Below are 27,882 nucleotides of genomic sequence, written 5' to 3' on the forward strand. Positions count from 1 at the left end.
GAGTGTTTAAGAACATCTTTAATTGTGATTGGTGACGCGTCGCCATCGAGCGACTAAATTGCGATGTGGAAAAGTCTGTGAACAATACTGTGCATGTATCAAAGCAGCAAAAAGTAGCTAAGCATTCATGCCATGTGCAACTTCCTTGGTTACGCACTCCATACAAGTAACTCTCTGCGTCTGCGCGCAATGCTGCAAAATCGAGAGAGCGCGTAATTTTCTCCCGTGAGACGCATCTACTGTCGGGAGAAAAAGTCTCCAGGAGCCGCGGCCGCTGCCGATGGCCGCTGGTTTGAGACCATTAAATGTGGCGGTCGTTGGAAGGCCTGTCACATATGGGCCCTGATCGCTTTTCCCGTGTCTTGGAGACTTCAGCCTTCACAACGAGTTCTCGTTTTTTTTTCTACCATGCCGTGGTCTGCTCGCTCTCGCGAAGTTCGCAGTGAATTGACACAGAAACACCGACATAATTGCGCCGGTAACATAGCGATTCATTGTCTATACAAAGTGCGACTAAAACGCGCACATATAAGCACTGTCGTTACTAGCGATAGTAACCATCAAAGTAAGGAGTAGAGCACTGAAAGTCCTAGATGCACAAATTTGCCTCCTTCTCGCGTTCCGAGGCCCCATTTTCGCTGTCTTCATCAAATAGCTCCACCTCGGTCGGCGCATCGGTGTCGCCCCTGCAGAGAAAGTGAAAGGGCATTCATTGAACAACTTTAGCGTTTCATTATTTGCTTACTATGCACCCACTAACTCTCAGAAAGTAGTAATTTAAAGGGGTTTTGGCTTTAATTAAAAATCTCATGCAAAGGTACAGGTAAAAGCCGACCGCACCTTCTTGCTATTAGAATATTCTTATGCGAACGGACAGATGCAACAGTTGTGACTGCAATCATCCTTTTCTTGCCGGTTGGAAGGCAACAGAAATGTTTAATATATTCGTGAAAATTGTAAAGATACCTTCCAGAGATAAACTGAAAAAAATCTATTTAAAGCATGTAAGTGACCCTTTGCTTATAAAAATAAAAAGGCTTCTTAAACCAGGATCCTGTACACAGCATGTACAAATGCAAACAGAGCACCTCACTGAATTTTTTTAGGCACACAAATCAACATTTGTGCGTGCTCTGTCGACAATTTAATCAGACTGAAGAACAAACAATTAGCGCAAAGTGAAAATGATGAGAGACAAGTATTGCGCAACTATAAATCTGAGCTAATGATTTACATTGATGCTTTCGCCTAATGGTTTTCATGAGCGCAATGAGCACAAAAATGCTGCTGTTAAAAACAGACCCGAAAGTTTTTACCCATATCCCAATTGGCACCATACATTGGCAGTGATCCATATGTATCAGCAGCGCGAACAGAACAAAAGAAGAAAAAGGAGAAGATAGTACAGAGCGCTTTTCTTCCTGTGTTGTGTTCGCGCTGCTGATACATATGAATCGCAATCAACTAGCCCGGCAGATGGTATTGGCAGTGAGTCAGGGGCAATGCTTGAAAACGGGAATCATAGAATTTTTTTTTCTTATTTGGCCAGCAGTAAGGCAGTGTAACACTATGCAGACTTAAAGGAGTAGTCCCACCAAACTTTAGTTCCCCTGAATAGCGAATTCCCCTGCGTCCGGTAAATTATTTTTAATTGAAATCCTCCCCTCAAGTTGAGTTGGTTTCGGTTTCAACAGTAGAACAATGGTACAACGTCGAAGTGGACTTCAGGTCACATGACACATAAAAAAGTTCCATACTCTAACTTGTTCAAGTCGATAGTTGGGCTGAAACCGGTCTAGTCGGGGTCAGTCATATTAAAACCTAAATAATTGTCGTAAAAAGACCCCCATTGACGTCCTGGATGTCCGCAGGCGAACCGAGCTATGGGATAAGTCCTTGCCTTTCAAACTTTCGCATCAACACCAAGAATTTTCCTCAGATATGCGGAAGGCAGTTTTCTCCTGATTCGCAAAAGCACTTTGTTCCTCTTTTTTGCTCATTGGAATTGTACAGAAAAACGATTGGCTTCACCACTGAAGAAGAAGCGAATTGTGCGTGCCCCTTTCTGGGCTTCTGAAGGAACCAGCGCACAAAACACAACGGACAAGAAAAAGGTGGTACACGACGGACAGGAGCGCTCCTGTCCGTCGTGTACCACCTTTTTCTTGTCCGTTGTGTTTTGTGCGCTGGTTCCTTCAGAAGTATGTATTACCAACTAGCCCAACAACAAGTGTTGCTGAAATACCTTTCTGGGCGTATTGGTAGAAGGCGACCGTAGAAAGTTCTCATTCGGAGCGTACAGGAAACCAACCCATACCCGTAGCTGCCTCATCTTCAAATCTGTTCAGCCAGCAACAAAAAAGAAGTCAGTTCCCAAAACAATGTCGAAACGACGAAATGTGATTTGCAGCCCTCCAGAAGGCATGGAAAGTGTCTTGAGATTTTGCGGCAAGAACCTTCACGCAAAGAGTACCCAACTTGTTCTGTGGAAACGGAGTTATCTTGGCCAGCACGTGTAACGCACAACTCGTCCACCTCCCTGAAAGGCGTCGCTCTTCCGTACGCCGATGGAAAAACCGAGGCCTTGCGCACATTCTGAGCACATTCAAAGTACATGGCGCCGATGTTCCGACAAGAAAACTGCGACATGTGGAGTTCAACATAAAATATGTCCTTTCTAAAGAAAAATATCCTGGCGTCATGCACACAATCCTATCTTGCGGCTGTGACTACGTCTGCACTGGCGAAACTGGTAACTTTGAGAAGCGCCTAAAGAACATAGCAGCGATTTCAGAAACAAAAAAGTGGATTGCAGTGCTATCACTCCCTATCAAGAGGCCACGACATCGACTGGGGCCGGACGCACGGGCCGGCAACCACCAAATTAGTTCAGCTGGAATCACTAATTATAAAACCGACTAGTCGCATCCTCAGTCGCAACGCTGGAAATAGGACCCTTATACGCAAACGCTCCCAGCGCCATCTTTCCAAGTGTATCGGAGCTCCCGCCACTGCTTGTACAGATCCCTACATTTTAGACTGCGTAATGTTGATGCACTGTATGATTAACCACCCCTGCTTAGGTCTTTTTTGGCTTACAGTGTTGAACAAACAAACAAACAAACAAACAAAAACATACGATGAACCACACAAACGAACAAATTTCATTGAGAACAAGGCTCCCGTACGTGAGCAGAAACATCTGGTTCTTACTTTCCTTTAATTTATGGTCGGCGTTCGCATTTTCGACTTTTTATGTTTTTTATTTTTTAGAAAATACTGTGGACACTAAGTCCAAGCAGGGTGGGTGTACAAGTTAGTGCAATCCCAAAGGAGCTTTGCAGAAGAAGACAAATTGGTTAGACCTCACTGGGCATTGGCTTAGTTTTCTAATTCCAATCTGTTATTGTGCTTTAAAGAAACGAAAACTTGCATGTGTCTATTTAAGTGAATATAGCGGTTAGAGACCTAGGGTAGTAATATTGAATTGTTCTAGGAGATAAGGGCGTTAAGTATAATGAGGGGTCCGTATTGAATTTATTGTCTAATAAAAGAGAAAGAAATCATAACCTGAGTATTCTTTTTTAAATTCAAGTCGTTCCGTTTTGATATTTTGCCTTAAATTGGCTGGCCAGTCAGTTTTTGCACATTTATTAAAGGTATGCCTAATAGCTCTTCTACGTATTATTTCCAGTTTGTTTTCGTTAGATTCAGTATACAAGTCCCACATTGCGCATGCATACTCGAGTTCCGGTGGTATTACAGAAGAATAAGAAAGTAGCGCAATCTTAGGAGGGGCATTTTTCAGTTTCCATTTTGAGAGGCACAATTTTGCGAAGTGAGAAGAAATATTTCTTATATGCAAAATCCGCAATAGATTGCTCATTATAGTGACGCCTACGTATTTGTACTTAGATATGTGCTCAAGAGGGAACGAACCTAATTTATATATGTAGCTATCGGGTACGTTTTCCCGGGTTATCGGAAGATAAACACCTTTGTTGGCATTCAGAACCTAGCTCTATTGGTAGAAATAATTCAAAACAATGTTGATAGGATTGTTCATGTCATTCTGATCATCCTTATTCGTAACTTCCCTGAAAAGAATACAATCGTCATCGAACAACTGAGCATACAATCTGTCCACTTGTCGTAGTTCCAGCTATTCAGCCAGGCTGTTTCGAGAATAGCAGTGAATTCAAAGCTAGAAGCAGATATAATATCACAATTTTTTTTATGCCTCAAATGAACTGAAACCCACTTTGTGGTCACAGTTGTCATTTTGCAGTTAAAACTGAAACAGCATGAGGAAATAAAGCATTACAAATAATTTAGCACGCGATGGGAAGTTCCATATTTGTTTGTTTATGGGGGTCGAACGTCCCAAAGCAACTCAGGCTATGAGGGGCGCCGTAGTGAAGGGCTCCGGAAATTTCTACCACCTGGGGTTCTTTAACGTGCACCGACATCGCACAGCACCTGGGCCTCTAGAATTCCGCCTCCATTGAAATTCGACCGCCGCGGCCGGGATCGAACCCAAGTCTTTCGGGTCAGCAGTCGAGCACCGTAACCACTGAGCCACCGCAGCGGTGGAAGATCCCATATACATATATATATCAATGAAGCAAATACGCAGCCGAAAGTTTGGTGTGTACCCTGCTTTGAGAGAAACGTGCAGGGTTTGTAAGTAGCTGCTTAACCAGCATGGGCGCATACGCTGCGTACTGCATGCTCTCTGGGATTCCACTGCAGCCTTGTCATTCGGATTTCAGCAGTGTCGACTTAAAGTAGAAAACTAATTTTCTTGACGTAGCATCATTGCACGTGGACACATATTTGTGCGCTTTGTTTTTAATTGGTCAACATGGAAGATTTGCAAGTGACGTGGTGTCTCAGTAGCTTTCGTACTCGAGTGCTGAACCCAGGGTCGCGGCATCGAATATTGGCCGCGGTCGCACTTCTATGGGGCCGAAATCAAACACTGCCGTGTGCCGTGCGATATTAGTGCACGTTAAATAACCCCAGGTGCTCGAATTTCATCATCATCATCATCAGCCTGACTACGCCCACTGCAGGGCAAATGCCTCTCCCATGTCTCTCCAATTAACCCTGTCCTTTCCCCAGTTGCGGCCACCGGATTCCCCCGCAAATTTCTTAATCTCATCCGCCCACCTAACTTCCTGCCGCTCCCTGCTACGCTTGCCTTCTCTTGGAATCCACTCCGTTACCCTTAAGGACCACCGGTTATCTTGCCTTCGCATTACATGCCCTGCCCAAGCCCACTTCTTGCTCTTGATTTCAACTAGGATGCCATTAACGCCCGTTTGTTCTCTCACCCTCTCTGCCCGCTTCCGATCTCTTAACGTTACACCTATCATTTCTCTTTCCATAGCTCGCTGCGTTGTCCTTAACTTAAGCTGAACCCTCTTTGTTAGCCTCCACGTTTCTGCCCGTAGGAGAGTACCGGTAAGATACAGCTGTCGTATACTTTTCTCTTGAAGGATATCGGTAAACTGCCATTCATGATCTGAAAGAACCTGCCATATGCGCTCCACCCTATTCTTATCCTTGTAGTTATTTCCCTCTCATGATCCAGATCAGCTGTCACTACCTGCCCTAAGTAGACTCAAATTTAATCTAAGGCTATTCACAACGGCGTCTTTCATAACCCCCATGTAGCTTTGGGACATTAAATAGCGCTTACCACTGGTTTCGCGAATTTATCTGAAGATATTAAACTGACTTACTGGTTTCTCCTAAGCAGTCTGATAGCGGGGATGAAAGCCTCAGCTAAACCACTATGCAGGCTTGCCTGCGAAAGAATTCCAAGGCCTCGTTCGCGGCTGCACGACTAGCTATTAAAGAAAGCGATGCCACACAACGCTGCGTGCTTTCTAGAGGCGCCGGCACAAAGCCTCGAATTATCGACGAATGATAAAACAGCAGAAATTACTTCTCACGAAGCCGTAGTGTATCCTTGAAGGTGTCCGGTAAATTCTTGCGGAAGGTTTCGGGAACCACCAGTGACAGCAGCAGAGAAGCGGCCACTAGAAGCACGTCGACAAGCGTGGGAACCCAGGGGTGTGTTATCCTTCCCTGAAATATGAAAAAGTAAAGCAGACACACGGATTACTCCTTTTAGAGGCAGGTAAACAGCTCGGGAAGAAATGATCTATGAGCTGATACGAGTTGTTTTGCGTTTGTACTTGAGTATTAGAGCGAGACATTCTTCTCAATGACAACTAGATGCCCTAGCTGATTATAGAATTGCGAAAAACTTATTAGCAAAAAGTAAGAGGCTCCGACTCGAAGATCTGTAGATAACTAAAAAAAAAGAACAAAAAAGAAGAGACAGCAGGCAAACTGTGATCAGCATACTGCACACAGCTGATAGTCTGCTGAAATTCACAAGACAATAAAGCCACTCCTTTCATGTCCTCACAAAAACTGTCGCAAGCGGAACCAGCAGCGTCACTAAAAGCTGCGTCGTCAATTACACTTCCTTGTAGTTTTGCACTTAATCGATTACTTATTTCCACCGGTAACATTTCGGGTAATCCAATTACTTTTTCCGTAATTCATTACTGGTATCAGAGTTAATTTTTTTTCCTAAAGCAAACAGTAACCAATCATACAACTTTTAGAACCTCATCCTGGCAGCAAACACGGGGGTGTTTTCTTCGCGAAAGAAGGGACCGACTGTGCAGAAGCATCATGCCTGGTCATGTCCGGAACACAACCGGGTCACCACTGCTGCAGTTCTCGTCCCGAGATATATCAAGTGGCCGCTCTGTAAGGGCCCCTCAGATGGCGCTGCAACTTGCATCCCACTACACCCAACCCACAAAGCACGGAGCAACAACGGCGCTTCACAGAAGGCTTACAGCATCGAAGCATGCGCAAGCACGGCGTGCCGCGCACGGTGTTCATACGTTGTAACACCGCCTTTCCCTCCAGCGCATACATTTTGAGGGTGTTCAGTGTATACTGTAGACATCTTCACGAGGAAATGTGGGAAAAAATAGTGACGTCAACATTGAAAAATAACTGCTCTTGAAAATTAACAACGTGAAACAAAGCATCATGCCAGCCGCAGTAGTTGATTGCAGTCTTAATTCTTCTTTCTTCTTGGAAGGAAAATAACGCAAAAGTAATCGGTTATTTCTGAGTAATTGTTCAATTACTTCCCTGGGGTAGTAATCGACAACTTTAATCAGTTACATTTCAGACGAAGTAATCGGAATTGCAATCGGGTACTTATTTTCTGTACTGTGTACAAGACTGGCTACAAGGCACGCCGGAGTGCAGTGCTCTTCAGCTACCTGCAAGCTCATCAGTGCAGGTGCCAAGCATACCTCCTGAGCGCGCGCTTAGGCACAGAGATTTAATGAATCCAGTTTACATGCTGTCTCAGAACAAAAAAAGAACAGCCCGCATGTTAGCTGACACCGAAGGGTATCGTCAAGTTCCACAAGATTTGCCTACATCAGGCTAATAATCACTGTTTAATATTGCCCCCTGGGGCCGAATTTCCGGTTCCTACCACGAAGAAAGCGCTGAAACGATTCCTTGGTCTGTGCGCCTACTACCGTCGCTCTACCGCCGCCTTCTCCCAAATTGCCGAACCCCTGACCCGTTTGACGCGTGACGATACCCCGTTCGTGTGGACTACCGAACAACAGAAGGCTTTCACAGAGCTACGCCGACGCCTGCACAGCAGCTCTGTTCTTGCTCACTTTGATGAGGAGGCTGCCACCGAGATCCACACAGACGCCAGAAACATCGGCCTGGGTGCTGTCTTAGTCCAACACCAAGATGGCGTGGAACATGTGATTGCATATGCGAGTCGCGTTTTGTCTCGCGCCGAAATTAACTACTCTACCTCGGAGAAGGAGTTCCTCGCCGTTGTGTGGGCCATGATGAAGTTTCGACCCTACCTCTACGGCCGCCATTTCAAAGTCGTCACAGACCACCATTCTTTCTGCTGGCTGGCCAATCTACGGGGTCCATCACGCCGCTTAGCAAGGTGGAGCCTCCGCCTCCAGGAATTTGACTACACCATAGCCTATAAATCTGGACGCAAGCACGAAGATGCCGACACGCTCTCCCGCGCACCAGTCGACTTAGCTGATGACAGAATAGAGGACGACAGTGGTTTCCTTGGAGTGGTCAGCGATTCCGACGTAATGGCGAGGCAGCAAGATGACATCATCTTACGACCGGTCATTGACCATTTGGAGGGCCGCACTGCTACCATACCCCGGGAGTTTTCCCGGAACCTCTCCTCTTTTTGCATGCGCAATGGCATACTGTTCAAGAAAAACTCGAGCCACGGCGACCGCGCCTACCTCCTCGACGTGCCGGCAGACCTCCGTGCCGACATCCTTTTTGCCTCTCACGACGAGCCCACCTCTGGTCACTTGGGGTTTACACGCACTCTCGCTCGAGTACGCAAGGCCTATTATTGGCCTAAACTTGCTGCCACCATCCGCCGCTACGTCCGAGGTTGCCGTCAGTGCCAGCGCCGCAAGTCACCTCCCCTCAAGCCCGCGGGTTTACTCCAACCAGTTGCACCTCCTCGTACGCCCTTTGACCAAGTCGGCATGGATCTTCTCGGCCTATTTCCCCTGTCGTTGGCCGGCAATAAGTGGATAATTATCGCCACAGACTACCTGACACGCTATGCCGAAACCAAAGCGGTGCCGCGTGGCACATCGTCTGAAATTGCGCAGTTCTTCATGCATTGCATTGTTCTGCGACATGGCGCCCCGTCCAGCGTAATCACCGATCGGGGAACGGCTTTCACAGCGCAGCTCATGCACGAGGTACTCAAGTTGAGTCATACCAGCCATCGCAAGACTACTGCCTACCACCCGCACTCCAATGGGCTCACCGAGAGACTCAACAAAACTATAGCAGACATGCTCGCTATGTACGTAGACGTCGAGCATAAGACTTGGGACGAGATCCTTCCATACGTGACTTTCGCGTACAATAAGACAGTACAAGAAACCACTCACTTTACGCCATTTCGCCTTGCTTATGGGCGCGATGTGCACACCATGTTGGATGCCATGTTTCCATGCACTGCTGACGACCGGGCGCTCACGCCACACGCCGAAGAATTTCTCCAAAACGCGGAGGAAGCCCGCCAACTCGCCCGCATGCACATCAGGAGGCAACAGGGCTCAGATGCACGCCGCTACAACCAGCGACACCGCCACGTCGAGTACCAACCGCACGACCAAGTGTGTGTATGGACCCCTGTCCGTCGCCCAGGCATGTCGGAAAAACTCCTATGCCGCTACTTCAGCCCCTACAGAGTGTTGCGTCGCATAACAGATGTGACTTATGAAGTTCTGCCCGACGGTTCCGTGCACAGTGCGCGCCGTCGACCCCAGCCAGAAGTAGTCCACGTACTGCGTATGAAGCCCTTCTTCACGCACTGACAGCGCTTGCACAGTTGTTTCGGTTTTTTTTTTCGCAGAGGCCCGTTTTCCCCCTGTCATTTTGCCCCTTCGATTGTTGCTCCCCTACTTCCTTCAGTTAGCTCGTGGCGTCGTAGTGGTTTTCCGTCTTCCCTTTCTTTTTTTTCGGGAGGGCGAATAATGCCACCACGTGGCCCCAGGTGGCATCAGAAGACAAAGAGGTGAGAGTTGGCTCACGCGCCCTGAGGGCTGATTCTGTTAGCGCTGCTGCCGAACGGTGTCTCCTGCCTTAGTTCCGTGACAATGTGTGTCACAAAGTAAAAAAAACACAGAATAACAGACTCTATTCATTTAAGAGTCGGCACGAGCATGTAGGACCGGAAAGCAAGAAAACTGAATTAATTTACTGGATTTCCTTTTCTAAAGACCTGAACACCGAAACAAGCAACGTTGAGAGCGGTGTGGCGCCATTTGTTGCATCCGCGCTCTGCGTTGCCGTGGCTGGGCGTAGGGTTTCCCGAGTGACATTTCTTCAAAGCTCTCGCGGCGAACAAATTTCATGATAGTGTTCAGTAAATTTTAGCCTTTCAGTAAGACTATGGCGGATCTGGTGATGGCTGTGGCAAGCACCGCGTCCTCTAAGCGTGCCAATGGCTTTGGTAAGTGCACGGTACCTTTGGACGCGAGCGTCCTGATGTGACGGCTATTGTCGGCTGTATGATAGCCCAGGTACCCACCGTTCACTGATGCAGTTAAGTATGGCGGCTCGGGCTGCTTTTTTCTCCTTTTCTAATAACATAGCCGTTACTACAGTTTCGGCTTTGCCATTTCATTTGCACGTCGTAAAGTGAAAAATTATAGTAAACCCCAAGGGATGCTATCTGGAAATATCTGTCATAGCCCGCACCGAAAATAACATCGACTACCAGAAATGCAAGTAATGCCTCACTATAGTCGGATACAAATCAAGAACAAAACGGCAGGATCATGAGAATCCACCCACGCCATTCGCTAGAAAGGGCTACTTTGACGGGGAAAAGTCGTTTTGTTCCTGATTTGTAACCGAGAATAGAAATATTTTGCTTAGCGCGATTAGCGACCTGCTACCATGTTCCGGTTGGATGGATGGAAAATAGGAGCGTTCCCTTTGAAATGGGGAGGTGCAGTTGCTATCATGTTCGTCTTTTTTAGGAGTGTGTGATGAGAGGCTAGTTGGTAAGACATTCTGAAGAAATAAAACTACGCAGGAGACAGGACACAGAAAAGATGCAGACAGGACGAGCGTAGACTGACAAGTGATTTATTGGACGAAAAAACGACCTCCCTTCAAGAGCAACGCATGCGCAACCAAACTTAAAGCCCAAAGCAAAAGTACACAATCTAATCAACCCAAAAAGTAAAGTTCCTTCTGATACAGGTGAATTGATGCCTCGCTAGCACATTTTTCCGCACCGTATCTAGCAATTTGCCAGGATTCAAAAATCTAGCGTGCCTTCCGGTCCTTCGCGCAGCCTATAATCTTCGTTTGCTTGAAAATCGGCGTACAAAATACTTTTTTCTTCTTGTCATTGATCTTACAAGACTGGCAGTGCCTTGCTAAATGCTGCCCACCGTGCTGGCTCAAAGAACGCCTTCAGGAGCACAATAACTCTTTGAGCCAGCACGGTGGGCAGCATTTAGCAAGGCACTGCCAGTCGTGTAAGATCAATGACAATTAGAAAAAAGTTGGTTTGGTTTTGTGGGGCCTAATAACGTCCCAAAGCGACTAAGGCTATGAGAGACGCCGTAGTGGAGGGCTCCGGATAATTTCGACCACCTGGGGTTCTTTAACATGCACTGACATCGCACAGTACACGGGCCTCCAGAATTTCTCCTCCAAAGAAATTCTAGCCGCCGCGGCCGGGATCGAACCCGCGTCTTTTGGGTCAGCAGCCGAGCACCATAGCCACTGAGCCACCGCGGCGGCGGCGAAGAGGAAAGTATTTTGTACGCCGCTTTTCAAGAAAACGAAGATTAAAGGCTGCGCGAAGGACCGGAAGGCAAGCGAGATTTTTGAAGCCTGGCAAATTGCTAGATACGGTGCGGAAAAATGTGTTAGCGAGGCATCAATTCACCTGTATCAGAAGGAACTTGACTTTTTGGGTTGATTAGATTGTGTACTTTTGCTTTGGGCGTTAAGTTTGGTTGCGCATGCGCTGCTCTTGAAGGGAGGTCGTTTTTTCGTCCAATAAATCAGTTGCTAGTCTACGCTCGTCCTGTCTGCATCTTTTCTGCGTCTTGTCTCCTGCGTAGTTTTATTTCTTCAGATCGTCTTTTTTCTTTATTTTTGTTTAACTGCGTTGTAAACTGTCATTAAAATTCGCCATTTTCTTTCAGTACGGTTTCCTACACTTCTAACCTTACGTCACCTTTCTGCTTTTGAGCCATCAACCTTCCAATCGCTTTTTGCTAACTTTCACCGCGTATTTATCTACATGATCATTCTTACTTCTAAACCTTAGGGCCTCAGGAAGAGTGACTGTGCCTGCATCGACATCCGGATGGATACCGTCACACTTGACTATGAGGTGTTCAATTGTTTCCACAGATCTACCACACATTGCACATGTGTCATCTTCTTCGTTAAATTTCTTTTTGTAGCTACGCGTTCTAAGACACCCTGAACTAGCTTCGAAGAGCAGGGCACTGCCTCTCGAGTTATCATAGAACACTCCCTTCCTGAGCTGCCTTTTCCAGTATAGATATAGTTCTACACTATGCTTTTTTCCATTCAATTAATGCAATTTTTAACTTCCCCGTATTTAACCTGTCATTTAATACTCTTTCTTTCTCCGTCCTCGTGTCCGGCATACCTACTGGTTAGTTCCCTAGTTCTTTTCCACCATTGTGAGTCAACGCTCTTCCTATGTGCGTATTTAAATACCTTAGTCGTCCACCTGTTATCGTCCAATTTCCTCAGGCGTTCTAAATATAGTATTTTACTCTTAGCTTCCCGTGCTTCGAACGATGCCCAGCCCACATCCCCTTGTACTCCATCTTTCGTGGCTTTGCCGTAGGCACCTAGTGCTAATCTCCCAACAGCTCTCTGATTTACTTCTAATCTTGACAGAACGTTTGTCCTTAAGCACAGAAGCGCATTCCCGAAAGTAAGCCCACGCACAATTATTCCTTTCCAAATACCTCTCAGTACTTCATATTTGTTGTACCGCATAATGCCCTATGTTTCATTATCCCGGAATCTCTTGGTCCTTTTGCCCTAAGAGACTGTTCGTGCTTTTCCGTGTATATCTGCCCTTCGTTTCGCCATATCCCGATATATTTGAATTCAGCCACTCTGAATATTTCATGGCCTTGTCTTCCAAGCACCTGATCAGTTGTATCGTTGAAAAACACCACTTCTGACTTAGTTGCACTAAAACTGAGACCTACAACGTCTCCTTTGTCTCCACAACAATTAACCATAGTTGGTAAATCTTCCTGGCTATCTGCTAACAGTACAATGTCGTCCTCATACGTAAAACCAGGGATCCGTTGCTCAACGAAATTTCCGCCTAATCTGTACCCCAGGTTATAATCTGAGGTACAGAGTGCTTCCCTTAGATTGCTTAGATAACTTCCTTGTAGCCTTCTTTTCATATTTATCATATAAAGCATGAGCAGCCGCGGTGATAGAGGACAACCTTGCCTTAATCCTTTGTGTACCTCCACAGGTCGTAGTTTTTAGCCATTCTCATGTAATATCAACTTTATTATCTCGGTAGTTTCCCTGTAGAAAAGCAGTTACGTCATGACCGATGCCGTCATCTCTTAATATGTTCCAAAGGAGTACCCTGCTCACATTGTCGTATGCACCGCTTATGTCCAGAAAGGATAAATGCAGTGGCGGGTGTGTGCCATTCGGGGCCTACTTCGCATGAAGCAGCTGAGTCTGGAGGAACCGGTTCGCTGCATCGAATCATAGAGTGTCACAGTGCGTCTCCTCATCGTAGCGATGGCAAAGACAAAGAGGCGCTGGATACAGGGAGACCAACTTGGCCGGGCACTCGCTACTGCCACGTGACTCTGCGTCAGGTCGTTTTTTTTCTTCTACCGCGTAAAACAAAAGAAAACAACAAAAAATCAAGCGGCTGCGGGAACTGAAGGAGCAGAGAACGCCGTCTGCTTAACGGGTCGGTTCGCTTTTCGTTATCGCAGAAAAAAATCATTGCCGCTTTGTAAGCTCTAGCAACAGTTTGGACTCGAAGCATAGTTCCATTGTAGCCGGTGCAACGCGCTGCAGAACTGGCTGCAGAACACCGCACGCACCAGGCGAAAACAAGTGGATCCGAACACGGCAAGGGGTTAATAGAACTAGCAAGGGCAACGAAAAGGAGAAACGAAATCAAATTGTTTGAGCAAATGAGCAAAATAGAGGGAAACTTTGTGAAATAACGGTCTCAGTAATTAAAAGAGGAAGGATTCACCGAAAATTTTAGGTTCATCTCGCAAACGGCAGTTGAAAGTTGACGCTAGTAGATCAGTTTATTATTTTACAAGTATCGATGGTAAGTTAGCACTGCAAGTCCCTCGTGATTGAATTTTATCACAAATATCAACTCATACCACGTGACAATTCCTTTGCATCGCTATTATTTATCGCCCTTCTTTCAAAATTCGTCTAAACGTACAGGTTTTCCAGAATTACTTTAAACTGCACCTGCAAACTTACTGAATGGGTCCGAAAAGCCAATTCCTTAAGACACGCGTGAATTTTCCCCCTACTCCGCATCCAAAGAAAATAAGAGGATCGCTTACTTCCTTTTTACCCACATGCAGGCAGGCGCATTCGTGTTTAGAGTGCTAGAATCCGGCGGCCCGAACGCGGGGAGTAACAAAAACTCTCCATCGGATGGCGACCCGACGGAGGCGATGGACCAAGAGAAAAATTGGCTGTGCGAATAGGTACGTGCGAGTGTCCTTGTGTGTGTGTGTGTTCTGTCTCTCGAGGGACCAGAAGAAATAATTAGCAGTAGATGGGCGCTGCCGGGGCCGCAGTACACGCCGTGCCATTCTTTAGCGAGCCTCGCCACTCTGGCGCGTTTTACTCTTGAGAGGCAAGATGTGTAGAGCTTGTGTTTTCCATAAAAAGCATTAATTCCACGAAAAAGCACAGTTCTATGCACAGTCATGCAAAAAGAGCACTTGAGGGCAACGACAGGACATGTCTGCGATGGTGAATTTGTGTACTAGAAACTACTAGCGGGATGTCGAAACATGTAGTTAAGGCCCGTAATCTTGGGTAGTGGATGCGGTGCTTGCCAAAGCCACCACGATGTGCTTTACCTTTTTTCTCAAAAGGCCAAAATTCACTGAAAACAATCACGCGATAATTCCATCGTGAAAACTGCTCAGCAATAAGCAAGCCAGAGTAGCCGCTGTTCTGTTCTCTCCTTCTGCTGGTCTGGATATTCGCGATGAAAATGGTGCTGAAATTGGGTGCAGCGTTCGTTCTGTCTACATCCCGACCATTTTTGTACAGGGGCGCGACATGAACAACTTGCCGATATTTCAGCTTTAATCAGTCACAACTAATGCTTAAAGTCGGGAGGGTCTCGGTGGCTCTCGGACTCCCCACCATTACTGGCAAGGGATCGAGACCCCCTGTGCTAAAATGGCACCCCCCCCCCCCCCCCTAAACCACGTCCCACCCCAAGTCCAAAACACCTCTAAGCTGTTTATAATATCTTTCTGTTTCCCGCATCCTCGAGAAGATTAGTGATGATTCTAGTTTGCGCTATGTTTGTTTATTGTCATTCTATATGTAAGCAGTTCTTTGTACACTGTAACTACAACCCTTTTTCGAAAATGACTGGTCAGACAGTCTTCCAGCAGCTCTCTCCTTCTCGCTCTTTTTTCCTTCTCCATCTGCGCTCGAATCATTAAAGACCCCATGGAGGTGGATCCAGACCTTAAGCACTTGGCACAACCGACTCCCTGATGTGTGCGTGCTGATCCACGTCCTTCATAGATGGATTGGCATCCACCTATGGAAGAGCCCGTGTTGACGGCACTCACCAGGTCTTTGAAGAAGGGCGCAACGATGGCGCCCACCCGGCTGGCCGTGAGTGCACTGCCCAGGGCCACCGCCCTCACCACGGTTGGAAAGCACTCGGTGACCTGGACGCAGAGGGTGCTGTAGCCACAGTGCACCGCCAGCTTGCCCACCATCACCAGGCTCAGCTGGAGCCACACCATGTCTGCGTGGCACGAGGGAGCACAGTCACCCACCGCTAGTATCCCAAAGAGGCCAAAAGCCGTTCAAGGCTTTGCGATTTAGTGCGATTTGAGGCCTGAACGCAGGTTTCTGTGTTGGCTTTGTTTTCGAGTGAGCAAGCTCAAGAAATGTGGAAGAAAGCAGGCCAGCAATGCGAAACCCTAGGAACACATCCCAGTTCTTAGAAAGCACGCACACACATGCGCGCACTTTTACAGTTTTGGTTTGGTTTAGGAGGTTTAACGTCCCAAAGCGACTCAGGCTATGGGGAACGCCGTAGTGGAGGGCTCCAGAAATTTTGACCCTGAGGTTCTTTAACGCACCCGGACCTCGCACAATACACGGGCCTCTAGAATTTTCCCTGCATGGAAATGCGACCGCTGCTGCCGGGATCGAACCCGCGTCCTTCGGGTCAGCAACGCAGCACCATAACCACTGAGCCACCGCGGAGGCACATGTTACAGTTTTACTGTGTTACCTAAGTCCTCCAAATAGTCTTGCTGTGACGGTGATTTTGTGGCCCCCCTGTAAAACTTCGAAAGCGCACACGATATTGTTTTAGAACTGCGTTAATGAACTGCAGAGTTCCTTTAATGCATTCTCTCGGCAAGTGTCATGGCAGTACGAGGCATAGGGCCAGCCGGGGTGGCTGAGTGGCTTTGGAGTTCGGCTACTGTCGCGGGATCGATGCCCGACTGCGGCGGCCGCATTTCGATCGAAGAAAAAATGTAAATAACGGCCGAGTGCTGTGCGACATCAGAAGACGTTAAAAAAGCCCAGGTGGTCAAAATTAATCTAGAGCACTCCACTGCGGCGACCCTCATAGCGCTCGTGTCGCTTCGGGAAGCTAATGCACACATACCATACCATACCATGCCATACCAACCACACCCTACCCTTCCCTACCATACCATACCATACCATACCATACCATACCATACCACACCACACCATACAGCACCATACCACACCACATCACATCATACCATACCACACGATATCATACCATGGTAATGAGAGGTTAGTTAGATGGTGCTTGATAAAAAACAAGGGAGGGTGCTAAAAAAAACAAGGGATGGAAAACCTCAGGGTGTTTGCCAACGTTTCGACAAAAGGGCTTCTCTTCGTCCTGAGGTTTTCCCTGCCTTGCTCACTTTATGAATACCATACCATACCATACCATACCATACCATACCATACCATACCATACCATACCATATCATACCATACTAGTACAGGATATAAGTAAATAACGCTTTTGTAAAACTTAAGATACCCGAGCCATTGGCTTCTCCGGGAAGAGCATGGTCGTGCGAAACGACTTGAACTCTCTACTCTGCAAGTGACTCAGAGAGTGTTCTGCCTTTGCTCTCCGACGACTGTTCCCAGTTTCGCGGCTGTGGTGTGCAGTGATGTCCCAACAGAGCTCTGAAAGCGTTCGGGAATTATTTGCTTTCAGCGGCGGCGCCTCGTCCTCGCTCCCGGTCTGACCGATAGTGTGCTACCCATTCTGTGGGCACTTCCGAGCTTCCTTCACTCTGCTCGTTTCGTCTCGTATTGAAACACGACGTGCGAAGTGCACCGTGTGAATTCTTGGCGCTACAACTGGCAGAGTAGGCTACTCCAAAAAATTACCTGTTTTCAGAGTTGTTTTGGCAACACGATATCGTTGCAGATGGAAATATTTTCACGCAGAACTAAACAGATGTTTACATTTTCTTTCGCAGCTGCTTACTGTCTTCAGGAGGTCACACACACGCTATTGGCGATGTTCGCGAAATAGACGCCATGCGACGGCGGCGCAGCGAGCTAGTCTACATAGGGTGGGCGCGCGCGGAACCACGTCGTTTGTCCATTTGCGATCGCTTCGCCGGAGCATACAGGCGTTGCTGTCATAGTTTCCGAAAGAAAGAAACATTCCTAAGAATCGCTACACATAAAGATTTGCCCGCCAATGAGATAGAAGGGTCGCTAAGAGTCACTGCACAATTTTTCTGGTGCCAGCAAAACAAAGATAGCATGGAACTAGGAAATTTTCCCGCGGTTTTAAAACAGTTGCAGGATCATGACGGGAGTACTGAGCCTCTTTTTCTAGGCAGATTATCTCCCGGCACTAGAAGAGTCTATACAAACGTGTGACGCTACTTGCTAACAAACAACAGTGAGCACACTTGACTAGCGAAGGCTGCCATCCCAGCGCGAAAAGTTTTGCGCCTGACTGACTTTCCAATTAGTCCTTTTTACGGCATGCGGCCATGGTGATAAAGTGCTTTCGTGGCCACGGAAAGCGGGGTAGTGATATGATGATTTCATTCGAATTCCACTTCATTCTGGTTCTTTTTGCATTTTGTTGTTGGACCGAAGATCCGCATTAAGGGAGAGAAATAACGAGAAGAACAAGAATGGGGTGGAGCGCGTATAGCAGGTTCTCTCAGATCATGAATGTCAGCTTACCAATATCCCTCAAATGAAAAGTACACAACAGCTGCATCTTACTGGTACTCGTACATGAGACAGAAGCGTGAAGGATAACGAAAAGGGTTCAGGTTAAAGTAAGGACAATGCTGCGAGGCATGGAAAACAATAATGATAGGCGTAACGTTCAGAGACAGTCAAAGGACAGAGTGGGTGAGGGAACAAACGTGGGTTAATGACATCCTAGTCGAAATCAAGAGGAAGAAATGGGCTTGGGCAGGGCATGTAATGCGAAGGCAAGATAACCGCTGGTCCTTAAGGGTAACGGAGTGGGTTCCAAGCTAAGGCAAGCGTAGGAGGGGGCGGAAGAAGGTGAGATGGGCGGATGCGATTAAGAAGTTTGCGGGGATACGGTGGCAGCAGCTGACACAGGACATGGTTAATTGGAGAGGCGTGGGAGAGGCATTCGCGTTGCAGTGGGTGTAGTCAGGCTGCTGATGATTGGTCAGTACTCTCGCTGAGAGTGAAATCAGCCAGACCGGTCGACAAGAATAGAATAAAATTAAACAATAATAATTTTGTGATAGCGTGCCTGTATTCATTACATGCCTTTAGTTCACTGCTTACAAAACAAAGCGCGGAAAAGGCGACCTCATTGTTCCCACTTTCCACCTGGACTAAAAATTAAAAATCTGCATCAGTATTTAAAATAACACGCGTTAATAATAAGTCATGAGCCCAAAGAAACACAAAAGGGCAGGCCTTCCTTAAGCGTCAGGGTCTGCGGAAAATTGCTCGTCTAGTTTTGTCCCCCTGTTTTCTGTACAGCAGCCTCCATCGTCGAATCTTAAATTGTCGCCACAGCATTCGTCGACCGCCTCACTATGACGCCGGCCGTTTTCAAATGCCAGAAAGCGATTTCGTCATTGTCTATGGTTTACTCCTTTAAAATCTAGAGGAACCAAAGAATGGCTCACACGATACTGCTACCATCGACAAACAAGAACGGGCTTTAGGGCAATTTTAAAACAAGCGAGATTCCACCCAGACTGCCCGTAGGGGGAGCACTTCGTAGCGCCGCCATACTGGCACTATGACTCCCCTTGTAGGTCGTAAAAAGGGCGAATAACACCTCCGCGTCGGGCGTTCGGCGAGTGCGCTACTGCTTTGTACAGTCGTGCCTATTTCATTCTAGTATGCATTAAGCATTCAAAAAGTCATCATCATCATCAGCCTGACTGCAGCAAAAATTGCAGTAAAAAGGCCTTCCCATAGCCCTCCAATTAAACCTGTCCTGTGCCAGCTGCGTCCACCTTATCCCCACAAACTTCTTAATCTCATCTGTCTAATTAACTTTCTGCCGCCCCCTGCTACGCTTGCCTTCTCTCGGAATCCACTCCGTTACCCTTAAGGACCAGCGGTTATCTCGCCTTCACATTACATGTCCTGCCCAAGCCCGTTTCTTCTTCTTCATTTCGACTAGGCTGTCATCAGCCTGCGTTTGACCTCTGACCCACTCTTCCCTTTTCCTGTCGTTTAACGTTACACCTATAATTTTCCTTTCCATATCTCCCTGCGTTGTCCTGAAATTAAAAACAAGACAGACCAGCTGATACTAAACGTTGCTTTCCAAAAACTTACCGCATGGTATGAAACCTGGCAAATGCCAATCAACTTTCAAAAATCCGTTTTCATGAGGGTAACACGCAAAAAAAATCCGCTCATATTCCATTATTCTTCCTGCAATAACATTCATTCCGAGGTTGAACACAACAAATATGTGGGTCTGTGGATCACTAACACTCTTGACTGGACCAGGCACATTAATCAGGTTTCAAGCAATGCAAACCATAGACTTTTCATTCTGAGGCGTGCACTGATGTTCTGCACCCCCGAAGTTCGGCTTCTAGCCTACAAATCAATTGTTCTTCCGATACTTGATTATGCGGTCGTAATTTCGGATCCGTTCACGAAAACCAATATTGATAAAGTTGAACAAATACAAAAAAGAGCAGTCCGTTTTGTTCACAATAGTTAAGGACGTACATTAGTGACTAAACTGTTGCAAAAGGCTGGTTTGACACCATTAACCGAAAGGAATCGCGTCTCTCGTCTCAATTTTTTGTACCAACTTGTAAACTGTCATTTCAAGATTAACCTTGGCGAAATAATATTTTTTTTCTTCAGGTTACAACACTAGGTAGCGACACAATCTGACAATTACCCCTTTTAGCTCTCGTAACAATTTCTTCAAATATTCTTTTTTCCCAAGAACAGTAACGAACTGGAATCGGAATACCAACTACGAACTTTTACAGCAATCTGTGGCATCATTTACTAGAAGTCTAAGTTTTCCTTTAATTTCTGCTTTGTTGCTGCATTTCGTTGCACTTACTCATCATGTTTAAATATTTTTGTTACTGACTGGTCGCAATAGTTTCACTACGTATTATTATCATTGTTTACAGCCGATGAGCGGTTGTGTAATACTGTTGCTTCTTTGTCTAAGCTTTTCTTCCTGCACTGTTGAGACCTATGCTCCGTATTATTTTCTGTTTATTGCCGGTGAGCGGTTGTTCATTATTGTGACTTTTACCTGTGAGCTTTTGCCTGAGACTGTGACACGTGTACTTGTAATTTTCCTTTTTTTGTATTCATATACCCACCCTGCTAAAATCCGTTGTGGGATTGCAGTATTCATAAATAAAATAAATAAATAATAAATAAACCCTTTCGTTAGCTTCCAAGTTCCCTGCTCTATAGGTGAGTACCGATAAGACACAGCTACTGCATACTTTTCTCTTGAGGGATATCGGTAAACTGCAGTTATTGGACTGCAATTCATCTCCTGGGTGACTTAGCAAGGCAATGTCATCAGAGAATCGAAAATTACTTAGGTATTCTTCAGTAACTCTTATCCCGACTGTTCACAACCCAGGCCTCGGAGCACATTCTGTAAAGAGACGGTGAATAGCACTGGCGAGATCGTGTCTCCCTGCCTGACACCCTTACTTATTGGAGTTTTATTTCTTACTTTATGGAGGTCTATGGTAGCTGTGCCGTCGTTACAAATTTTTTCCACTAATTTCACATAAGACTCTTCTACGCTGGGACTCCGGAATGACTGCATGACTGCTGAGGTTTCGACTAAGTCAAATGATTTCTCGTAATCAGTGAACGCTGTATATAGAGGTTGGTAGGGGTCGAACGCTTTGCCTTGACTGAATTCGTGGTGGTTGTCTAGTTCCTTCACTACTCATGCAAACTGCAATCATTAGTTAGCAATCATGAGTTCAAGTGCCTAGCTTTCGTGCATGGCAGCGCCGATACTGTAGACACTGAGCTCGCACTTACTGGCGGGCACGAAGATCAGCGCCAGGCAGACCAGCATGGCCGGAACATAGAGGAGGTAGCAGATGATGCGCCGCGGAACGTAGTTGATGAGCAGCACATTCACCAGCATGACGGGCAGCTCCAGGAGGGACACCAGGAAGAAGTTGAGGAAAGGGTTGCCGCCGAAGTCGGTGATCTTGTAGATGAGATCATAGTACACCAGGACAACCACGGCGCTGGGAGAAGAGCACATTCGTTGGAAGGGAGAAAAGGTTAGACAGCGCGACACGAACTCTACGAGGAATCAGGCCTGGACAACTTTTTTTTTGCTGAGGTCGTGCAGTAGTTCAGGTAGTTCGTTGCCACAGTTGTCGGGAGTTCATTTCAAAACAATTTACCGACTTTTCGGTGCGCTTATTGTGCAGGTAGTTTTCTGATAGAGCAGCGGAAAACGGAATGTGTGATGCCGGTTTGAACCGAGGAGTGATCTGCTGAATAGACTCACTTCCTTCTGCTTGTGCTGAGTTTTGCCCATGGTGATCGTGCTTACAGAACATAGACTTATGCCGTAGTATGATTTTGCACCGGCAGCTTTCACTAACAAATCACCTATATGCAAAGCTTTTTAAGAACATTTGGACGATATTATTATTGAAAGGCATAGTACGAGTACATCATGCTGAGGCTATTCTTAGCATCCATCTTTAACTGCACAACCACTTAAATTGTATGCGCGCGCGAGAGAGAGCAGAGCTTTTTTCATTTCGATTCGCAGAAGGAAGCCAAAACATTGCATTGGTGATCTTCACTGGGGCTGGTAACTAACGGCTTGTCTTCAGTCTTACTGCTAAACGAGGGTAACTTCGCCTAGACACATTGCGGATACGACTGGAAATATAAAGTCATTATTTTATTCTGAAGAGCACACGCGCCAATATTTTTGTCTTAGAATCGACTTGTTTTAGAGCCCTAACTCTTAAGGCGAAGGTACCTGGCTCTTACGTGGTAGTTGTGGCTGCCAACACATACGCCTGACGGAGCGGAGGTGGAACCTAGGCGAGGTACAGTGCGAGGCGGAGCAGAGCGGGGTGCCTAGGCAGGCGGTGAGCTCCTCTGGAACTGGGCAAAACGAACGCGGCGTCGACAGTTGTTGCGTAGTCCATCGCTCCTGTCCAGCTCACGGCAACTACGTGACTCGTACGGTAGAAACTTGTGCAAGTTCGTATGGTGCAATGGTGAATCTCTCATCCCTCTCTTTCGCGCTGGTAGGTTCACCATGAGACGTCGAAACATCTTTTCTTTCTCGACTACAATCAGTGAGCTGCGTCATCCTTTTACCAGACATGAACGCTGGTTGCAAAAATTTCCGTTCGGTGTTCCAGCAGCCGGTTCTATTGAAAGCGTTGGAAAGAGCGGCTTTTGCAGTAATCATTGTGAAAACACGCGACTTCGGGCATATTTTTTGCCATGCACCACGGATAGCGAAGGCATCTCCTAAGCTTTCCTTGCTCCATGTGTCGAGCCAACAACAAGGTGTCCACATCTTCACAGAATTACCGCGGTGGATGTAGTGCTCATCGAAGAGTCGTGTTTCCAGCGCGACAAACCCATGGCAGAGGAAGACTGGGTAGTACGGATTCCATGCCGTCCGCTTTTCCTCTGTCCATGTGCTTTCCGCGCTGGAACCACGATTCATACCAACGTTCTTAGACAGTTTTGAGTTTCGCAGCTCCCTATACTCGCCGCTTGCTGGCGTGCCTATCGTGGACGTCGCTGGAACTAACGGCGCTGCAGTCGCGCTTTTCTACAGATCTCGCGCGTCGTCCGCTACGCACTCATAAAGAGGGGCGGTACCGTGCCCATACCAGGAGGTAAATTATTTTTAAGCATGAAATGCTTTTAGCTGCTGTTGTCGGCAGTGTGGTGACGTCACGCCGAGACCGAGAGCCAACATCCGGGCACTGAATTCCACTCATCCGGGCACTGAAACGAGAGCATCCGGGCACCGTACGAGATTTAACGAGACTCTCTAAGACAAGAGGGCCGCGCTTCCGCGCCGTCCCCAAGGATGGCACTACGGTCCCACACTCACGCATGTAAAAGACCGGCCGCTGGGCCTTCAGCTCATGAAGCTTCCCCCTTTGACAGGCAGATGTACACACGCTCGCGGAGTATTCGAACGCGCGGCAGATGCATTCTTGTCAGGCCTGCGTCTCGTCGTGTCCGCGTACGCTTCTGCATCGTCCTGCATTTCAATGCCGCCACCGTCACAGCTGCTTAAGCCGAGCAATGGAGCCTGATGAAAGGAGAGATAGTAAGCGTCTTGCTGAAAGCGATCGCTTTGGGTGTGATACGCCACAGCAGAAGACTGCTCGCCCCTGCCGACAACGCCATGATTATGCGGCCGCTCTCGAAAGCGACAAGGCCGCCACGGTTCGCGGCTGCCTACCTAAGCCCGCACTATTGCAGGCGATCGCTTCGACGCAACAAGAAGAGTGTGATGTGGCGTGTTGAACACAAGACCCATTTCAAGATTTTGACTAGTACCATCTACAACCAATGTGTTATACCCGTAAACATTTCATGCTTACTCTACTCGCGGTTACGGGAGAGGCATTTTTTTTTCGGCGTGAGCAAACAGGAATATGGCATAACTGGTGTTGGTACATGGCGAAAGCTGTTCCGCTTGGAGGGCACAAGGGTACAACCACTGGGGTTTGGGCGAGCGGCATCTGAACGAGGCACTGCACGGGGCGCGCTGCCGTTTTCTTCCTCGCTCGAACCTGTCTTCGCAAACGCAAGCAACGCGCGCAGATTACCTGCACCGAAAAAAAAACGGCAGTGTTTGTGAACACCTTCCGACTTCGTCGGTTGTTCATCGATATTTGTATTTACTGCTGCACATATATTTATAAGCCACCTATTTCCAGCAGAATGCTTTCAAGATCAGTGACAGAAGCCACAGTTTTTAACGGCTGCTCGTGTAGCTTGTTGTAGCCGTTCACGAAGCAACTAACATCTTCGTCCACAACAACAGCCCTCGGAATCACTAGACAGCTTGCCGCTAGCTATCTGCGGTAGAAAACTACACAACCTTCCCAGTTATTTCGTCCTGTATAGATTCATGTTGCCATTCCGTAGATGATTAAGTCAAAGTCACCAGGTCACCAGTCGTCAGTGTAGTCGACGGTTTCCGCCGAGCGGGGCTGACTGCGGGGGCGCCGAGCTCATTGCGGCTGACTGCCTCTACGCAAGACTCGCCTGAGGAGGACGCATACTGTCGCTTCAAGGATCTTCACACTTATCAGTCTACATGACAGCACGCGTTTTTGGTGACTTTCGCCTGCATTTCACAATTTTTGGCTCTGAGAATCGATCTGGATGGCTGGGAAGGAGACGAGGCCCGACACAGGGTCATAGCGCCCAGTTCCCGCGGGGAATTCGGACCTCTCGCCCGTTCACAACGTGCTTGTACTCATTGGTAATATCTTCATGCTCAAAATGACGCTCACATATCTTAGACGTGTGAGAGAGCCGTCTGTCCTTGCGATGCAACATCTGCTCCCACCTTTTAAATTCGCTTTCATCGCAAGGCGGTTTGAAAAAATGATGATCGGTGGCATCGTTTCTATTGCCATTTGTGCAGCCGGGCGCAAAGCAGGATGGCATGTGTACTTCTCGCTTGAAGTCACCAAGTGCACATATTTCACCACAAACACGTTTTCACAACACTAACACCACCATCACATGAAAAACCAGCTTGAAAATCTGACTAGCCTGTCGTAAGTGCTGCGAGCGAAACTCCCGCGAGAGCAGACGATGTAGAAAAGCTCGACTGCAGCGTGACTAGTTCCAGCGACCGCCATTTTAGCCACCTCCCGAGAGGAGCTGCGGAACTGCAACTGTCTAAGAACGTTGATTCATACTGTAACGAGTGACCAGCTAGCTAGCCGAGCTGTTTACTCTCAGAGATACTTTAAAAAAAAAAAACTCACGGAGATGCTGGTACCTTTTCCCTTCGTGTTGGAGAAATAAAACAAAAATTTTGGGGCCAACACAACACACACAAGAAAGAAGGCAACACGGGCGCCCGTGTTGTTTTCTTTCTTGTGTGTGTTGTCTTGGCGCAAACATCTTTTTAGTATGCACGATCACCAACTATCCCCGCAGTTAACTCTTCTAAAGTTTGAGAAACCCTATGGCGAAGGGGAAAGTTGGAAACGCCACCAACATGACTACGCACTTCAACCGTGCCAGTTCGCAGCGGGAGGAAAAAAACCTTTTAGTCAATCAATGTTATACCAGACTGAAATGGCAATAGCACTGCAGCGGGACGTACAAAAGAAACACTGACGCAGGACATGCGCTTGTGTACGTCTCGTTGTAGCGCTATTTCAATTTCAGTCTCAAATTATGCACCATCTAGCCCAGATTGACGTTCTTCTAAACAATGCTACACCAGCTGGAAAACTAGGCTTCAGAGAGGGACCATAGTTCAAGAACGAAACAGAAGATTACCCTCAAAGAATCCCCTCCAGCCAATCGTGGCGACCGATTCTCCCCTTAAAACCTTGACCTGCTAGCGTGAAATCACAGAGGGAGGCAGATGAATGTGGAATAGCCGCGACTCAATAGGATTAACCGCGACATCATGAAAAGCTGTCGGCGCCATAGGCTGGAGGGCACCCTTTGAGAGGCAGGTGCCGCTTTGTTCTTGAGCTGTATCGAGACCCCGTTCTCTGTGGTATGGAAGTACGCTTGGAGGCAGAGGCCCGCACTCAAGTAACACTTGCTGCGCGGCTAGTCGGTGCATAGTTCTACGTACAAATGTTAGCGCAAAATACGAGACATTCACAAAAAAAGGTGGACAAGACAATCAGTTGAATCAATGAATCAGTTGTCAGTATCGCGTTGTCTTGTCCACCTTTTTTCACAAGAAAGGTGGACAAGGCAATCAGTTGAATCAATGAATCAGTTGTCAGTAGCGCGTTGTCTTGCCCACCTTTTTTCAGAAGAAAGACGGACAAGGCAATCAGTTGAATCAATGAATCAGTTGTCAGTAGCGCGTTGTCTTGTCCACCTTTCTTCAGAAGAAAGGTGGGCAAGACAATCAGTTGAATCAATGAATCAATTGTCAGTAGCGCGTTGTCTTGTCCACCTTTTTTCACAAGAAATGTGGACAAGGCAATCAGTTGAATCAATGAATCAGTTGTCAGTAGCGCGTTGTCTTGCCCACCTTTTTTCACAAGAAAGACGGACAAGGCAATCAGTTGAATCAATGAATCAGTTGTCAGTAGCGCGTTGTCTTGTCCACCTTTCTTCAGAAGAAAGGTGGGCAAGACAATCAGTTGAATCAATGAATCAATTGTCAGTAGCGCGTTGTCTTGTCCACCTTTTTTCACAAGAAATGTGGACAAGGCAATCAGTTGAATCAATGAATCAGTTGTCAGTAGCGCGTTGTCTTGCCCACCTTTTTTCACAAGAAAGACGGACAAGGCAATCAGTTGAATCAATGAATCAGTTGTCAGTAGCGCGTTGTCTTGTCCACCTTTCTTCAGAAGAAAGGTGGGCAAGACAATCAGTTGAATCAATGAATCAATTGTCAGTAGCGCGTTGTCTTGTCTACCTTTTTTCACAAGAAATGTGGACAAGGCAATCAGTTGAATCAATGAATCAGTTGTCAGTAGCGCGTTGTCTTGTCCACCTTTCTTGTGAATGCCTCGTATTTTGCGCTAACCTTTTTACGTAGAGCGGCCCAAAAGGTTGAAATGTGAGTGCTCACCCTGTGCGGAGGCCTGGGAAGGAGCTCAAATGGAACAGAAATACGGAAAAAATTCAGTTGTCCTCAATCCCTCCTAATTCCCGTAACCCACCCATATTTCCCATATCCCATTAACAAATCCCAAACCAACCTGCTACTTCCAAGGAGAGATAAGGGGAGTCTCCGCGGGCCCACTTCTCCGGCTGTATGTAGCTTTAGTAGCGATTCCCACAATGATTTCTTTCTACCTTCGGGTGGCAAAATCCCCATTGCCCAAGGGCCACATATTTTATTTTACGATTAGGATTATACCTGCGATAATTCAGAGGTGCGGGAGAGGCTTGTTTTCTTTATTAATTTTTGTGCCTCAGTCTGCAATATGTAGTCCTAGTGGCCGCTTAACTGGGATGCATAGATAGATGGATAAACATTAGGAGCCTCCCCTTTAAAACGGAACGGTAGCAGGTGTCACCACGCTCAGCATTTCCTTTTCGTTATAATTTCCCAGCCAGTCTGTCAAGCTTAAGATGATTATCTACAAAGTGGATATTTTTAAATGTATATTTTATTAACTTTCATGTCTGACAAATTTTTAATCCTGAATCTATATCCTTATGCCACCGCCCTGCTTTTGAGCAACCAATCTTCGAGCCGTTTTCGCTAACGTCTCTCGCCGATTCATTCACATTACA

The 27,882-nt window shown here is 46.9% G+C and overlaps 1 protein-coding gene across 6 annotated transcripts in view; it reads right to left on the reverse strand.

The window, feature by feature from the left end:
* Positions 1 to 27,882, reverse strand: part of LOC149326314 (solute carrier family 22 member 4-like) — a 136,815-nt gene continuing 108,933 nt past the window's right edge. For 3 of the 6 annotated variants that reach the window (XM_089562781.1, XM_089562783.1, XM_089562780.1), the window contains 4 exons: positions 21,451 to 21,665; positions 15,483 to 15,664; positions 5,954 to 6,096; positions 1 to 686 (listed from right to left, as the gene is read on the reverse strand). In XM_089562781.1, coding sequence (XP_089418907.1) covers positions 590 to 686; positions 5,954 to 6,096; positions 15,483 to 15,664; positions 21,451 to 21,665 — 637 coding nt within the window. In that variant the 3' untranslated portion in view covers positions 1 to 589. Of the gene's footprint in view, positions 687 to 2,245; positions 2,341 to 5,953; positions 6,097 to 15,482; positions 15,665 to 21,450; positions 21,666 to 27,882 lie in introns of all 6 variants that reach the window. The other 3 variants (XM_089562782.1, XR_016286120.1, XM_089562784.1) reach the window with 3 other exon arrangements.

Source organism: Amblyomma mixtum, chromosome 10 (genome assembly GCF_055824585.1).
Source record: "Amblyomma mixtum isolate Tamu chromosome 10, ASM5582458v1, whole genome shotgun sequence".
Classification (NCBI taxonomy): domain Eukaryota; kingdom Metazoa; phylum Arthropoda; class Arachnida; order Ixodida; family Ixodidae; genus Amblyomma; species Amblyomma mixtum.